The 17,464-nt window shown below is 42.9% G+C and overlaps 1 protein-coding gene across 3 annotated transcripts in view; it reads left to right on the forward strand.

The window, feature by feature from the left end:
• TRAF3IP1 (TRAF3 interacting protein 1) overlaps window positions 1-14,400 on the forward strand; it is a 79,382-nt gene extending 64,982 nt beyond the window's left edge. For 2 of the 3 annotated variants that reach the window (XM_003277484.4, XM_030803404.1), the window contains 2 exons: window positions 11,267-11,487; window positions 12,263-12,665. In XM_003277484.4, the coding sequence (XP_003277532.1) occupies window positions 11,267-11,487; window positions 12,263-12,428 (387 nt within the window). In that variant the 3' untranslated portion in view covers window positions 12,429-12,665. Of the gene's footprint in view, window positions 1-11,266; window positions 11,488-12,262 lie in introns of all 3 variants that reach the window. The other variant, XM_003277483.4, reaches the window with a different exon arrangement.
• The last annotated feature ends 3,064 nt before the right edge of the window (window positions 14,401-17,464 follow it).

The following is a 17,464-nucleotide window of genomic DNA, read 5'->3' on the forward strand; positions in this document are numbered from 1 at the left end:
TTTTGTCTAGTTCCCTTGGTAGTTTCTGCAGTATTTTTTCCTTCTTCATGTAGCCATGTCCAGGGAAGAGTCAGTCATTTCAGTTTAAGAAATTCAAGTCAGTTGTAGCTTTTTATTTTTCTTTCTTTTTTTATTATTATTATTTTTTTTGAGATGGACTCTCGCTCTGTTACCCAGGCTAGAGTGCAGTGGTGCGATCTCGGCTCACTGCAATCTCCGCCTCCCGGGTTCATGCTATTCTCCTGCCTCAGCCTCCCGAGTATCTGGGACTGCAGGTGCCTGCCACCACGCCCGGCTAATTTTTTGTATTTTTAGTAGAGACGGGGGCTTCACCATGTTAGCCAGGATGGTCTCAATCTCCTGACCTCATGATCCAACCGCCTCGGCCTCCCAAAGTGCTGGGATTACAGGTGTGAGCCATCGCGCCTGGCCTGTAGCGTCTTTTAAGTGTTGACTACTTACCTTACATTTAACCAAGAAATTATTCCTGAACCGGATAAAATCACTAGTCAGTGTACTTTCTCTTAAAAATAGATGACTCATGTAAAATTCAATATCCATTATACTGAAAATCTGTAGTGAACTAGGAATAGAAAAATACTTCTTTTTCATGAGAGGGAGAAAACACCTGTGTCAACAGTCAACATCGTATGTAGTAGTGAGTGGCTGGAGATATTTCTACTACAGCCAGGAACAAGGGTGAGTACCATGACCCTATTTAGGTACTCTACAACAGTGGTCCCCAACCTTTTTGCTACTGGGGACCGGTTTCGTGAAAGCCAGTTTTTCCGTGGACTGCTAAGTCTGTTTGTACAGAATTCTTTTGGCCTCAAACCCACCTCTGGTGATGAGAATGTTTCTTTCCTTTTGGTGCAAGGAGGGCATCTGCTACATGGGAGTTTCATTGGCTGCTTCTAAGAAGAAAGGGGGAAGTCAGACTGGCCTTCCTGCACCGCTATTTTATAAGTGCTTTTAGCTCAAAATAATGCTCCTGCCAAAGTAGCATATTTTTAGGTGAGATAGTCTGCCACCCTCTTCAGTGAACAGGTGATTTTAATAAATATTTCCCTTGTCGAAGTCAAATAAAATATAGAGACAAATCTTGAAATTTAAAACATTTTATTCGGGAAGCAAGAATTACAATTTGGGGTATACACGCAGACCAGATGGTCTTTGGTATGTCTGAAGAACAGAGCAGGTTGGGAGTTTTATCAGAAAGAGAAAGGTTACGTATTGTCTTGGAAGAAAACTCATTGGCACTAGAAAAGTTTTGGGGAGCTGGCAAGCTGGGATTGGTGAGTGACAGTGGTAGGTAAAGCTGGTCTTAGAGTCACAGAGGGTTGTTTCAGTGGCTTCTAGGTAAAACTGGTCTTAGGGTTACAGCAGGCTGTTTCAGCAACTGGGCTTCTGAAACATTTAACTCTTAAACATTTTTTTTTTGTGTGTGTGTGTGAGACAGAGTCTCACTCTGTCGCCCAGGCTAGCGTGCAGTGGTGCGATTTTGGCTCACTGCAACCTCTGCCTCCCAGGTTCAAGCGATTCTCCTGCCTCAGCCTCCCAAGTAGCTGGGACTACAGGTGTGTGCCACCACGCCTGGCTAATTTTTGTATTTTTAGTAGAGACAGGGTTTCAACATGTTGGCCAGGCTGGTCTTGAACTCCTGACCTCAGGTGATCTGCCTGCCTGGGCCTCCTAAAGTGCTGGGATTACAGGCGTGAGCCACCGAGCCTGGCCAAAATTTAACTCTTGAAGCAGGTGCCCTGAGTGCTTTTTCCCCTCAATCCTATCTCTGGTTTAGTTGGGTATGACAAGAATAACCCAACTAATAAAATCAACTTTCAGACCATTTTAAGGTCCATCAGAAAGGCCAGTCTGAAGATTTCTTTGTTTTGTGCTCTGATCTTTTGCCTTGACCACAGTGACCCATTGGGGCTCATGCCAAGCTCACTCACCCTGGCTTAACACATAATTCTAAGAGGATTTCTCATTCATCTTCCAAGGACATTCATGTTTATCTGTAAAAGTAGCTAACATTTAATGATATTTTGCTCTGTATGCATTTTTTCTCCTATAGACATTTACCATTAATAATTATTCATTATAGACAATATAATGATTTGAACAGCTAACATTTATAGAGCACTTACCATGACTAAGGAATTGCATGTTTTATTTAATACGGTCTCCTACAGATGAGATAGGCGTTATACCCATTTCCTAGGTTAGGAAAATGAGGCACAAAAGTTACCTTGTCCAAGATGATATAGACAGTAAGTCCCAGAGGTAGGAGCTACCCCAGATCTGTTGGGCCCCAGTCTGGGCAGTTAGCCCTCATCCTGTCCAGCTTCTCATACATCCATGCTAAAAGCTTACCACCCATGTGTAAGTAGTTGTAAGTAGTTTGTCTAATGAGCAACTGTCTGTCATTTGGAAGGCTCCTTTTAACAGCCTGTTCCTGACTTGGAGTAGCAGTTTTCTAGCTGCTGCCAGATAACAGTTCGGTAGTTATTACCTTCAGTTGTCAGATTGTAGAAATGGCATGGGAGTAGAGCTAAAGCTTCCTTTATATGCCTAGAAATGAGATACTGATTAATGAAAAATAGTTGATGTAAATTTCTAAAACTATATGAAAACGGTTTGGCATAATATCACAAAGTTGAGAACACACATGCCCTTTGACCCAGTAATGCCACTTCTTGTTGCATACCCGAGACAGTCATGTGCTTATCTCTATTGGGACATATATAAGATTATTTAGAGTTGTATTTTTTTGTAATAGCCGTAGACAAAAAAAAAAACCCCAAATGTTGTCCATCAGTGGCAGAATGGATGAATAGTGGTATTTCATTCATATAATAAAACACTATTCAGAAACGCAAATGAACAAAATACATGTAACATGGTTGATTCTTAAACATAATTTTGAGGCTGGGCATGATGGCTCATGCCTGTAATCCCAATGTCTTGAGATCTAAAGAGGAGGATCACTTGAGGCCAGGAGTTCAAGACCAGCCTGGGCAACATAGCAAGACCTTGTTTCTGCAAAAGTAAAAAATTAAAAAAATTAGCCAGGCATGGTGATGCACACCTATATCCCAGCTACTTGGGAGGCTGAGATGGAAGGATTATTAAGCTTAGAAGTCCAAGGCTGCAGTGAGCTGTGATTGCACCACTGCATTCCAGCCTGGGTGACAGAACAAGACTCTGTCTCAAAAAATTGGTCGGGTCCGGTGGCTCATGCCTGTTATCCCAACACTTTGTGGGGGCCAAGGTGGGTGGATCACTTGAGGTCAGGAGTTCAAGACTAGCCTGGCCAACATGGTGAAACCACGTCTCTACAAAAAATACAAAAATTAGCCTGATGTGATGACACGTGCCTATAATCCCAGCTACTCGGGAGGCTGAGGCAGGAGAATCACTTGAACTGGGGATGCGGAAGTTGCAGTGAGCTGAGATCGCGCCACTGCACTCCAGCCTGGGCACTCCAGCCTGAGGGACAGAGGGAGACTCTGTCTCAAAAAAAAAAAAAGTCTGTGTTTGCAGGCTGTTTTGCTTGTATGTTCAAGGGATCCAACTTGACCTGCATTCGAGAGGAACATATGGTTTATGAAGAAGTTTGGTGATGGAATATTTCTGGATGAAGAGGACACTTAGAATAATTATTCAGTCAATCTGTGCTTTTCTTTTATAAATTGAATGCAGATATTCCTCCATTTATGAAGAACACAACTTTTTTTTTTTTTTTTTTTTTTTTTTGGAGACAGAGTCCTGCTGTGTTGCCCAGGCTGGAGTGCAGTGGCATGATCTCAGCTCACTACATCCTCGACCTCCTGGGCTCAAGGACATCATCTTGGCTCACTGTAACCTCTGCATCCCAGGCTCAAGCACTCTTCCCACCTCAGCCTCCTAGGTAGCCAGGACCACAAACATGCACCACTATGCCTGGATAATTTTTTGTAGAGATGGAGTTTCACCACGTTGCCCAGGCTGGTTTCAAACTCCTGGGCTGAAGCCATCTGCCCACCTTGGCCTTCCAAAGTGCCAGCATTACAGCGTGAGCCACTGCGCCCAGCCTAGAAAACAAACTTTTGACAGGTTGCATGTAAATCAATTCCTGAGGTCATGAGTATGTTATTTGAAGCAAATACGTACTCTTCTGATTTATTGCCCACCTCCCCACCCTACAATTAATCAGGCTTTTGTTTATTGGGTTTGCTTAATGTCGGGTAGAGCTCTGCTCAGGAGTGTGGCTAAGCAGTCACATCCAGCAGCAGGGCAGGGCAGGGGTTGGAGGCCTCCACCCCCATGTGCCCTGGATCCTGCTTCCGAGAGGGACTTCTGGCAGCATTAAAGACCAGACTTTTAAGACATTTTTTTTTTACATTTTATTTTATTTTAGATTTGGGGGTACATGGGCATGCTTGTTAATGGGTAGGGATTTGGCTTCTGGTGTACCCATCACCCAGTAGCGAATGTTGCACCCAGTGCATAATTTTTCAACCCTCCCCCTCCCAACCCTCCCGCATTTTGGAGTACTCAGTTCTATTATTTCCATCTTCATTTTTTAAATTTTATTTTAAGATATTTTAAAAATAATACTTTTGGCTGGGTGCAGTGGCTCACATCTATAATCCCAGCACTTTGGGAGGCCAAGGTGGGTGGATCACTTGAGGTCAAGAGTTCAAGACCAACATGGTGAAACCCCATCTCTACTAAAAATACAGAAATTAGCCAGATGTGGTAGCGGGCACCTGTTGGGAGGCTGAGGCAGAAGAATCTCTTGAACCTGGGAGATGGAGGTTGCAATGAGCTGAGATTGCACCACTGTACTTCAGCCTGGGTGACAGAGTGAGACTCCATCTCAAATAATAATAATAATAATAATAATAATAATAGTAATAATTCTCTTGAAGGATTCCATTTGAAATTCAAATAAATCTCTAAGGTCAATAATTTGTATTTATATGACTTATAATCAATAACTATAAATTTAAAAATCACTAGAAGTGCAAATGCCCATGTTTCTGGGGACAAGTGTGTGTGTGGTAAAATGTAAATAAAATAGTCCCAGAAGTAACTATTTGCCTTAGAAATCTTGGAAGCATTTTCTGAAAAGTGTGTGCGCACGTGAGCACATGAAGTGGCCCAAGGCTGAGATGCCTTCCTGCCAGAAGGCAGCTGAGTAAACAGTCTTCAGCCCACAGGAAAAGGGAGGCTGGCCAGGTAGGAGGCAGGAGGGGACAAGAGGGGGTGACTTTGTGTCCCCTTGAAACACAGGTGGGCTGCCACCTCTCTGTTTGCCTAACTTGGAGAAACTGCCTTTAGACACTGGATCCATGGTGAGGGTGCCACAAAAAGGTGCTGTGGGTGGTTCTGCGGTGTTCACAGCAGACTTCCTCTGAGTTCAGGATCACCAATCTTTCAGTGGAGAAAAGAGCTTTGAGATGAATTTCATAGCTTTGAGTTATTTATATTCTTAAAATGGAGATGGAGAAGGAAGTGTGTTGATGAGGAACGTAAATTACATTTTAATGAAAGAACTTGCCTGGATATGACAGCTTGTTAGGTGGTGCTGGTAATATCTATAAATACTTTTTTTATTGTGCACTAAAGTATTCCAAACATGCCTGGCTAAGAATCTTTCGTAGCCAACAAGTTGACAGGAGGTAAAATAACTGTATCAGTGCACAGGAAAAAGCACCCATGCTTCGTCCTGGGGGTACTTGCAACTTGCTTCTTTCTGGGGAGTAAATTTACGATCATGGTTAACATCTATTTGAGGGTTTCCTATGTGTGAGGCACTGAACTGCTTACTTTATATTATCCCATTTAATCTTACCTGAAGCATAAATATTATTATTTCCATTTTATTGTAGGAAGCTGAGGTACAGAGAGGTCATTCCAAGGTCATAAAGTTAGGAGGTGGTGAGGCTGGGTTGGCACCAGGCCCTGGAACCACAAGGCACTGACTGCGGGTCCTGTTGGCCCTGAGTCCTCCTATGGTCTAGGTGGTTTTAGGTCATATTTTGTGTAATGACAGATTTCTTTTCCTTTTCTTTTCTTTTTTCGTTTTTGAGAAAAAAGGGTTTCGCTCTGTTGCCCAGGCTGGAGTACAGTGGCACAGTCTTGGCTCACTGCAACCTCCTCCTCCTGGGCTCAGGCAATCCTCCCTGCTTAGCCTCCTGAGGAGCTGGGACTACAGGTGTGCGCCACCATGCCTGGGTAATTTTTGTATTTTTTTTTTGTAGAGCCAGGGTTTCACCATATTGGCCAGGCTGGTCTCAAATTTCTGGCCTCAAGTGATCTGCCCACCTCAGCCTCCCAAAGTGCTGGGATTACCGGCATGAGCCAACACACCCAGCCATGACAGATTTTCAATAATTTTTTCTTTCTGTTTCCAAAAATTAATCATACTGTGTATGACTAATTCCTGTGTGGGGGTAGTAGATCCTCAAACTACTATTGGATTAAAAGTCTTTAAAAACAAGGTTGTTTTTATCTGGAAAATTGTTGATATATCTACATGAGCAACATATAACTCGAGGTCTGTCATCAGAGAGGTGTGCTTTTTAAAGCAAATAATCACTGCTTGATGCATTTACCCTGCCCCTGCTGTGTTAAATGAAAGCTTAAAAATTGCCAGGGTTTTGGTGTTTTGCAGCAATGTATTCCAATGCCTTTATGATAATAATAAAAGTCTGTCCTGACTATCACAATCCCAGCCCAAGTGTATTTATTTTAAAGTCTTAATCTCTTAAAAATAAAATTATAAGCTTTAAGATTAGTGTTCCAAATTCTGCTTGGTCCTGTGCAATAGAAATATGAGGAGTTTGGCCAGATTACCTCTTAGTGTCTTTTTCTACATTGTAACTCTCCAATTTTGTAAGCTGTTTGTTCATATTAGTCTCCTACCCTAAGGTCTATGTCCTAAACATTTTTATATTAGAGTTAACACGATGCCAAATGCACAGGAATTGCTTAATAGTCATTATGAATGGGTTTTAATAGAAGTTTAAATTTCTTAACTAAGTCAATGAGACATTTACTAATTTGTGTATAATAAAGAATATCTTTTTCTCTTGGAAGGTAGCTTATTTTATTGAATTCATTTCAGTCATTTAGCATCTTAATTTAAAGGCATTTTATATAGCCTTTTAAAAATTAAACCTTTTGATATAACCATAGATTCATATGTAGTTATAAGAAATAATAGACGCTCAAGTGTGGTGGCACATGCCTGTAGCCCCAGCTATTTTGGGAGGCTGAGGCAGGAGAATCGCTTGAGCCCAGGAGTTTGCGTTCAGCCTGGGCAACACAGTGAAACCCTGTAAAGAAAAAATAGTAGAAAAAGAAATAATAGAGATATACTGTATGCCTTTTGCCCGCTTTCCCCCAGTGATAGCATCTTACAGAACTATAGTACATTGTCAGCCAGGATATTGACAATGAAACAGGATCCAGAACATTTTTATCACCTCAAAGATCCCTCTTGTTGCCTTTTTATAGCCACACCCTCTTCCCCCACCTCGAACTCTTCCTTCACCCCCAGCTACCACCATCAGTTCTCCATTTCTGTAACTTTGTCTTTCAAGAATCTTGTGTAAAAGGAATCCTACAGCATGTAACCTCTTGGGATTCACTTTTCTCATTCATAATCCTCTGAGGGCCATCCAGGTTGTCCCATGGATTAGCAGTCTGTTCCTTTTTTTTTTTTTTTCTTGAGACGGAGTTTTGCTCTTGTTGCCCAGGCTGGAGTGCAGTGGCATGATCTCGGCTCACTGCAACCTCCGTCCCCACCACCCGGGTTCAAGGGATTCTCCTGCCTCAGCTGGGATTACAAGCATGCACCACCACGTGCAGCTAACTTTGTATTTTTAGTATAGATGGAGTTTTGCCACGTTGGTCAGGCTGGTCTCGAACTCCTGACCTCAGGTGATCCGCCTGCCTCAGCCTCCCAAAGTGCTGGGATTACAGGTGTGAGCCACCGTGCCTGGCCAGTCTGTTCCTTTTTATTGGTAGATAGTTTTCCCTGGTGTGGATGCACCACAGTTTAGTTAACCAATTACCTGTTGAAGGACACGGGGGTTGTTTCCAGTTTGTGGCTACTTTGATTAAAGCATCCATATGCATTTGTGTGCAGGTTTTTCTATGAACATGAATTTTCATTTGTTTGGATAAGTGCCCAGGAGTACAACTGTTGGTTGATACTGTAGTTGCATGTTTAGTTTCATAGGAAACTGCCAAACTGTTTTCCAGAGTGCCCATATCTTTTTACATTCCCGTCAGCAATGAGTGATCCAGTTTTCCCTAACCAGCATTTGGTGTTGTCACTATTTTTTATTTTAGCCATTCTGATTGTTGTATGGTGATGGCTCACTGTGGTTTGAATTCGCATTTCCCTAATACCTAATGATTTCAAACGTATTTTCATGTGTGTGTTGGCCATCCTTATATCTTCTTCAGTGAAATGTCTGTGTCTTTTGCCCATTTTCTAATTGAATTATTTACTTTCTTGCTGTTGTGTTTTAAGAGTTCTTTGCATATTCTAGCTATCAGTCCTTTATTGGATGTGTGATTTGCAGTTGTTTTTGCTCATTCTGTGACTTACCTTTGCAGCTTCTTCCCAGGGTCTTTCGCAGAGCAAACATTTGAAATTTTTGTCATGCTTTTAGTGTCAAGTCTTTGAACTCTTTGCCTAGTCCTAGATCTCAAAGACTTGTTCCTCCTGTGTTTCTTATCTTAAAGTTTTATAGATTACATTTAAATCCATAGTCCATTTCGAGTTAATTTTTTTAAGATGTGAGAGTAGGTCAATGTTTTGTTTGTTTGTTTGTTTTTTGGCTTATGGATGTCCACTTACCCCAGTGCCAAATGGTGCAAAGCTCTCTCTGCCACTAAATTGCTTTTGTACCTTTGTCAAAGATTGCTTGGGCATATGGACATATTCGTATGGATCTACTTTTGGATTCTCTGTTCTGTTCATTTGATCTACGTCCCTCTGTCAGTACTGCACTGTCTTGATTACTGTAATTGTATAAAAAGACTTGAAGCCTACGCGGTGGCTCACGCCTGTAATCCCAGCACTTTGGGAGGCCGAGATGGGAGGATCACCTGAGGTCAGGAGTTCAACACCAACCTGGCCAACATGGTGAAATCCCATGTCTACTAAAACAAAAATTCGCTGGGTGTGCTGGTGTGTGCCTGTGATCCCAGCTACTCGGGAGGCCGAGGCAGGAGAATCGCTTGAATCTGGGAGGCAGAGGTTGCAGTGAGCCAAGATCACACAACTGCACTCCAGCCTGGGTGACAGAGTGAGACTCCATTTCAAAAAAAAGCCTTGAAATTGGGTAGACTGGTTATTTCTGTCTTTATTCTTTTTCTGAAAATGTTTTAGCTATTGTAGTTCCTTTGCCTTTCCGTATAAATTTTAGGATAATCTTGTCTATACAAAAAAATTGGCTACAAGTTTGGTAGGATTTGCATTAAACATGCATATCGGTTTGGGGAAAATTGACGTCTTCACTGTGTCGAGTCTTCCAATCCATGGACACAGTGTGTCTTCTCATTTATTTAGATTTCCTTTGATTTATTTCATCTGCATTGTTTCGTTTTCCATTTCCAAGTCCTATACATGTTTTGTTATATTTACAACTAAGCATAGTCTTCTATTGAACAATTGTCAATGGCATTGTATTTTTAATTGCAGTGTCCATGTTTTCATTGCTCGTATATAGAAATATAGTTAATTTTCATATGCTCATCTTGTGTACTACAACCTTGCTGAACTCACTTATTAGTTGTATGAGTTTTACGTTTTACTTAAAGTCCCAATTATTTAACACTTTCTATGTTCCAGGCATTATGCTAAAGCTTTCTTGTACTTGTCCAAGCCAGTAAATGGTGGAACTAGGATCTTGATATATAACTCATTTATCCACTTCATTAGTTCATTTCACAGATTCTTAAGCAGAGCTTATTTGAACCACAATGAATCTAGACAAAAGGTCCTGCCCTCCTGAGCCTACAGTCTGAAACTAGCAGAAGTAATGCAATTGATTATGTAGCTATGATGCGTTCAAATTAAATAAGTTGATTTGTTACAACTGAGTGCATTTACTAGCTCATTGTGTAAGTGGGTGAGGCAAGGAAGGGCACCTTACCCGTCTGGAGTCTGGAGTGGGGTAGGGGTGTCCAGGGAGGGCTTCCTAAAGAAACAATGTTACAGGGCATGATGGCTCACACCTGTAATGCCAGCGCTTTGGGAGGCCAAGGCAGGAGGATCACTTGAGCCCAGGAGTTTGAGAGCAGCCTGGGCAACATAGTGAGACCCTGGCTGTAAAGAGAGAGAGAGAGAAGACAGAAAGAAAAGAAGGAGAAAGAACTCATGTTAATTTTCCCAAGCTTACTGATTCTTATCAACTCACATCAGTTTCTGACATTCAGAGATGTCTGTGATCAAAGCTCATATGAAGAGAATTCTAAATGTTGCATGCTAAAGAACCCAGGAACTCCTGGCCCAAACCGCATGCAGCTCCCCCTTCGTCTCTGCGTCCTCCTCACCTCCTTTACCTGCTGCTGTCTCAACCTGACCCCTTCCATCTGGCCCCTGACCCCTGGACTCTGTGGCCTCCCTGAGTGGCCAGCACAATCATGTCTAAGTCGACCTGACCTTCTGCCTGCTGGGTGCTGCTGGGTGCTGCTGGGTGCTGCTGGCGCTGGCTCCCCTGCACATTCTCCATGCCTTCCTTTCCGTGGCACCAGTTTCTGCCTCTTCTTTGGGTTTCTTTCCCCTTGCCCCTTGGCAATCTGGGTTTTGGAGTCATTTGGGATGGAAGGTGGGCCATTTGAGGAGCTGTAGGGTCAGGCCCCCTCTCTGCCAGTCTATTTGGGAAAAATCTTCCATGTCACTAAGTTCTTGTAACAGTAGCTACAAAAGTTGCTTGTTAGTTGGGAACTGAAATCTGCCTGTATAGAGATTTGCCCTTAGATGGATTTCCAGGTAAAGACAGACCCCTGTCCCCATTGAGCAGGGAAGGAGTGGCCCCTCCCTGGCAGTGCTGTGTCCTCTGATGGCATGCAGCACTTCAGAGTTACTCTGTTAGGCAGCATGGCTCTCCCTTTGCATGGCAGTGAGTGTCCCACAGCCAGCACTGTCCCCACCTGCGCCTTTCCTCCCAGCCCCATGGCCGTGTGCTGAGTGCACCAGCCCTGTTCTGCCTTTGGACTGAGGAGGCGTGTTCCTCTTCCAATGTCTCCCTGACTGTAGGAGCGATCTCTCTTTGAGTCGGCATGGAAGAAGGAGAAGGACATCGTTTCCAAGGAGATAGAGAAGCTCCACGCGTCCATCCAGACCCTGTGCAAGTGTGCACTTCCCCTGGGGAAGATCATGGACTACATCCAGGAAGACGTGGATGCCATGCAGAATGAGCTGCAGCTGTGGCACAGCGAGAACAGGCAGCATGCTGAGGCATTGCAGCAGGAGCAGAGGTGGGGAGTAGCAGGGGGTTAGTAATGGGGAGGGGGCCCTGCAGCAGGAGGAGAGGTGAGGGGTAGTAATGAGGGGTGCCCTGCAGCAGGAGCAGAGGTGGGGGGTAGCAGGGGGATAATGGGGAGGAGGCCCTGCAGCAGGAGCAGAGGTGGGGGCTAGCAGGAGGGTAATGGGGAGGGGGCCCTGCAGCAGGAGCAGAGGTGGGGGGTAGTAATGAGAGGGTGCCCTGCAGCAGGAGCAGAGGTGGGGGGTAGCAGGAGGGTAATAGGGAGGGGGCCCTGCAGCAGGAGCACAGGTAGGGGATAGTGGAGTGGGGGGAGTAATGGAAGAGGAGTCCTTGCAGCACGAACAGGTTGGGGGGTAGCAGGAGGGTAATGAGGAGGGGGCCCTGCAGCAGGAGCAGAGGTGGGGGGTAGCGGAGTGGGGGAGTAATGGGGAGGAGGCCCTGCAGCAGGAACACAGGTGGGGGGTAGTGGAGGGGGGGTCCCAAAAGTCAATGGGGACTTTGCTGCATACCCCCTTGTCCCAGAGGCTGTTCTGTATATAATTTAAGGACTTCAAGATTATCATTGAAGAAATATTAACTGCTGCTTTTATAAATCTCATGTTTGACTTCACTTTTGGTTGTGCAGGGGTTGTGAAAATAAGAAATAAATATCCTTTTCTTTGGATGAAATGAATAATTTACTTCTGTTGTCTTTCAATGTCTTAATTAAGAAGCCAACACACAATGAGATGAGAGAGTGATGAGCCGCTGGTTTTGTTCTCCCTCAGTATCACAGACTGTGCTGTGGAGCCCTTAAAGGCTGAGCTCGCGGAGCTGGAGCAGCTGATCAAAGACCAGCAAGACAAGATCTGCTCTGTGAAGGCCAACATCCTCAAGAATGAAGAAAAAATCCAGAAAATGGTATATAGTATCAATTTGACTTCGAGAAGGTGAACACTCAAAAGTTTCAGAGATGAAAAGTCACCTCAGTTTAAAAGCAAAAAGGAAGATAGAAAATCATTACTCTTTTAAGTTCCAGTTTGCTAAGAAAATGAACAGTTTACAATGTTATTATCCAGCTAATTTTCGGAGCTTTAAAACTGTAAGCATGTTAAGTGTATTAAAAAAACCATGTTTTCTTACCTCCTTCCAGATGGAATACTGGCTAGTTATAAATAGCGCTTCCAAACACCTCTGTGAAAAGTTTTTTTGAAAGCCTGTTCTTTGTGTTTCTGCTGTAACCTGTTTAGTTCTGTACTAGAACTCTCTAGCAGGTAAGTGGTGTGGGCATACCAAGGGAACAGTAGTCCTTTATTTTGGTTTAGTGGAAAGACTTTCAGAGCTCCGTGCCGAATGAAGGATGACTGTATATTTTTTGATAGGCACTTGATAAGTAGAATGAGGCCTGAAAATGAATACATTATATTTTTAGTTAATTTCCATTTGAAAGGGCTAATCTCAGCCTGTCTGCATATAAGGTACCTATCAACTGGATTGTTTTTGTTTTTGTTTTTTGACCTCTTTGTAATTGCATGTACTTCTCTATGTAATTTTCTTCTTGATCTCTACTATCTTTTGCTTGTGTTTCTAGTCCTTAAAGTTCATCAGTTTAAAAAGGAGATTTCAGGATGGCCTTTATGGGCATTGTCTGGACATACATCCTCACTTTCTTCAGCATTTTACCCTGGTTTTCCTCAGACAGAGGCTAGCGCAGCCCCCCGGAGTCCTTGTTTTCCTTAAGAGGGTCTCGCTCTGCAAGGCATTGGTGTCATGCCTTTTCCTTTGCGTGGGTGTGCACACATGAGAGACAGGTAGCTTAGGAAAAACAATATAAGGAAGACTTAAAAGGATGCACTGATTTATGACGTTTTTTGATGTTAGCCATTTTTTTGGAAATTGTTTTTTAAAGCAAAAGTTTTTTAAAAAACATAGTTTATAGTTTTTCACTTACATACACTATTGTAAATACTTAGCAGAGTCTGAAGTTACTGTATAAAACATTTCATTGTGTTTGAAGACATACTTATGGGTCTTAAGGTCTGGGTCCTAATACTTTTAAATAGTGTATTTATTATGTAAACTAAGGAGTGCCATTTAAAGTGTGAGGATTGCCTGAAAAGGTTTTGTTTCTTTTTTTTTTTTTTTTTGAGATGGAGTCTTACTCTGTCGCCCAGGCTGGAGTGCAGTGGCGCAATCTCGGCTCACTGCAACCACCACCTCCTGAGTTCAAGTGATTCTCCTGCTTCAGCCTCCTGAGTAACTGTGACTATAGGCGCACGCCACCACGCCCGGCTAATTTTTGTATTTTTAGTAGAGATAGGGTTTCACCATATTGACCAGGATGGTCTCCACCTCCTGACCTCGTGATCTGCCTGCCTCGGTCTCCCAGAGTGCTGGGATTACAGGCATGAGCCACCGCGCCCGGCCGGGTTTTGTTTCTTTAAGGATTAGCACAAATGGCACCGTTGGGTTTTTCTTCATACAATTTCCAGAATAAATTCTGTACTAAGGTTGTTATATGATTTTCTGAGCTGTATAAGTTCAGGAGCAGATTATTAAGATCTGCCATTCTGAAACGTTGGTCTTTTTCTCCTTCCTATAGTGCACCATAAAATTCTGTTTGATCAGATTATATTAAATACATTTTGGGGGAGTGGAGGGACATGAGTTAAGTAGCCCTTCATGTATTTATAATCTCTTTTCTGCTGAATCAAATGACTTAGCCATGACCCTGAATGGATCTTGTTTTACTTCAAGTTAAGATGTCTGCCTTTTATGAATTTGTATATGTGAATAGAATTTGGGGGTTGCAAAAATTGCATACATTGTATGTAAGTAAAATTTTTTATGAAGTAGTCTGTCAAATTGTATCATAAAGTTTATTTTTCTTTTATACGTAAATCATTAAAAATAATCACATATTTTTCCATAAGTGTATGGATTGTGCAGTTCAATTCACACATGGAAAAATCATAAGCATTTGGATTTTTTATTTTCAAATGTGTGTGTTTTGTTTTTCTCGTGAGGAAAGCTGAGGGAAATACATCTTTTCATTCATATTGTGACACATCTCTTTTCAGTATGAATTGAAGTTTTATAAGATAGGTAAGCATTTATCAGAAATTGTAAGACCATTTGTGAAGTTTTAGAAGGTCTCTACACGTGATTGTTACTGTATCTTAATACACACTAGATCCTGATCTTATTTAATTTGAGAAATTTCATTTTTCTCTTATTTTGAGACAATACACAAATGGGATTATTAAGTATTTTTCTATACTTTGGTTTATAAGTTTTCAGGGAGTACTGGAGTCATACTTCAGGAATTTGAATTTAAAAGTTGAGCTGATGATAATTTATATCCAAAGGAAATGCATAATAAACCTTTGTAAGAAATAGTTCACAACTAAAATGCAGCTTTCTACTTTGATATTCATCCTTATTTTTCTTTTTAATAATCAACTTTTAAAAACTGAAATCTATGAAGAAAAATGATGTCACTTGGTGACATGAAGTGCTACTTAGGATTTGGGTGATATGGAATTCTAGCCAGTGTATTAACAAGTACCTCTGAACTATTCCAGTGCTACTTTTCTGAGCTGCCCTGGACTGACGGGGTTTATCTTCTGTTGGTTGATGTGCACAGTGTAATGGCACACGAATAAGAGAAAAGATGGCCAGGGGCTTTGAGCAGCTTTGGGATCAGTAGCCAGTGTGAGCCAGCAGCAAGCAGGATGAGCAGCCTGTTTGAGCTTCCACAGGAACCTGCTTCAGAAGGAGGCCACGCCCAAGCAGGATCAAGGCTCAGCATGTCACCATCAGGAAAGACACAAAACACTCAGACCTGGACTTGGCTCCCTCCCAGACTCTTCTTTCCACACCCAAAAGTGCAGAGAGTAAATAACCTTGTTCATGGCACCTCTACGTAGACCACTGTGGGCTCCTCTGAGGGGATGTCCAGCAAAGACTAACGTAGCAAAGCAGAAGTAAGAAAAATTCTAAGTCAAGCATGAGCCAGCTAAGTCGGAGGGGAAGGAATAGCTGTTCTCAGCGATTCTCAAATGTAACTACTTGTTACATTTGGGCTCTGAGTTTAACTCTATCCTAGGATACAGTTTATTAATAAAAACGTTTTATATTTTTCTAAAAGGTGTTTCAATAAGTATGGCTTATGCAAGCTTTACATTGGGGCATTAGTGAAGCCCCCTAGTCAGAACCCCTTTTTGATTATGTGTATTTTCATAAAGGGAGCTTGGGAGGGACTTTAGTTTCTTTTAAATTCAGCAAGAGAAATTTAAATGTCTTTTAAAGCTATAGAACTTGACCGGGCGTGGTGGCTCACGCCTGTAATCCCAGCACTTTGGGAGGACAAGGCAGGCAGATCACCTGAGGTCAGGAGTTCAAGACCAGCCTGGCCAACATGGTGAAACCCTGTCTCTACTAAAAATAAAAAACAATTAGCCAGGCGTGGTGGCAGGTGCCTGTAATCCCAGCTACTTGGGAGGCTGAGGAAGAATAATTGCTTGAACCAGGGAGGCGGAGGTTGCAGTGAGCCGAGATTGCAGTGAGCCAAGATTGTGCCACTGTACTCCAGTCTGTGTGAAAGAGTGAGACTCTGTCTCAAAAAAAAAAAAAACTATAAAACTTGTTTTGGCCAGCCGTGGTGGCTCATGCCTGTAATCCCAGTATTTTGGGAGACCGAGACGTGAGACTCACTTGAGTCAAGGGGTTCGTGACCAGCCCTGGCAACACAGTGAGACCCCATCAAAACAAAAAAGCCAGGCCTGGTGGTGTGTGCCTGTAGTTCCGGTTACTCAGGAGGCTGAGATGGGAGGATCACTTGAGCCTAGGAGGTTGAGGCTGCAGTGAGTCATAATCATGCCACTGCATGCCAGGCTGGGTGACAGAGCAAGACCCACTCTAAAATAATAATAATAATACGTAAAACATGTTTTTAAATCCATATATAGAGCTGAATTCCAAATTGGTTATCAGTTTCTTAAACCAAGCAAATTGGTCTTTCTGGTAAGAAAATGGAGTTCAAAAGAAAGTTAAAGTACACATATTACAAGAAGGTTGTGCTCTGGTCAGCCACAGCAGAATCACATCCTTGTAAATGAATGCAGTCAAATGTGTGTGTCCAGATTGGCGGGCGTGTGGTATTGGCGAAAGCACCATAGAAACCTCTGGGTGTCTTCTGACAAAGCTGGGCACCCAGAGCCATGTGATTCCAGGAGATGCTTGTGGAACGAGGCTGGGCTGGCCCTGCCCCACTGTGCACAGGGATGGTAGGGTCTGATTTATGTTCTCCAGAAGCCAGGCATGACACCCTGCAGATAGTGCTATGTGTAAGTTTTTAAAGAAAATTATTCTTACTGTCAATCATGTATCAGTATCACCCTTAGTCATGCCACGTATTCATGTTGGCATAACTAATTCATATTCCTAAAGTATTCATTTCTTCTTATTTAAAGGGCTTTTAATGGAAGAGGTAATATATTAGCATGGATCCACAATCACGGTTAGCTGAAAGGGTCCTCAGTGAGAGGTCCCCTCCCGCGGTCCCTGTCTGCCTTGCTTCTCCTTGCCCTGTAGGCAGCCATTTGCATTAGACTCTTGTACAAGCAGATAAGAATATTTACTTTTATACCCACGCAACGTACAGTTTCACAAAAGGTCATAGTCTAGATACCCTGTTCTGAACCTTGGCATTTCGGGTTTATGCAGTCTGTGGGGACCTCGGAGTGTCCACCCTAGACACCGTCCTCACTTCTCTCCAGGCTGCATAGATCTCCCTGTGCGGCTGCCTGGCTTCTCCTGCTGGCTCACTGGCGCTCAGTCACGTGGTTTCTAGTCTTCCGCCATTAAAAGCAATGCCGCTGCGAATAGCATTGTTCTCCCGGCCTTTCTTATGTGTGGAGAGATACCCAGAAGTGAGACTGCAGGGTCAAAGCACAGTGCGTCGCCATATAGGTGGGTGTTGCCAGATG

The sequence above is a fragment of the Nomascus leucogenys genome, chromosome 22a (assembly GCF_006542625.1).
Source record: "Nomascus leucogenys isolate Asia chromosome 22a, Asia_NLE_v1, whole genome shotgun sequence".
NCBI lineage: Eukaryota > Metazoa > Chordata > Mammalia > Primates > Hylobatidae > Nomascus > Nomascus leucogenys.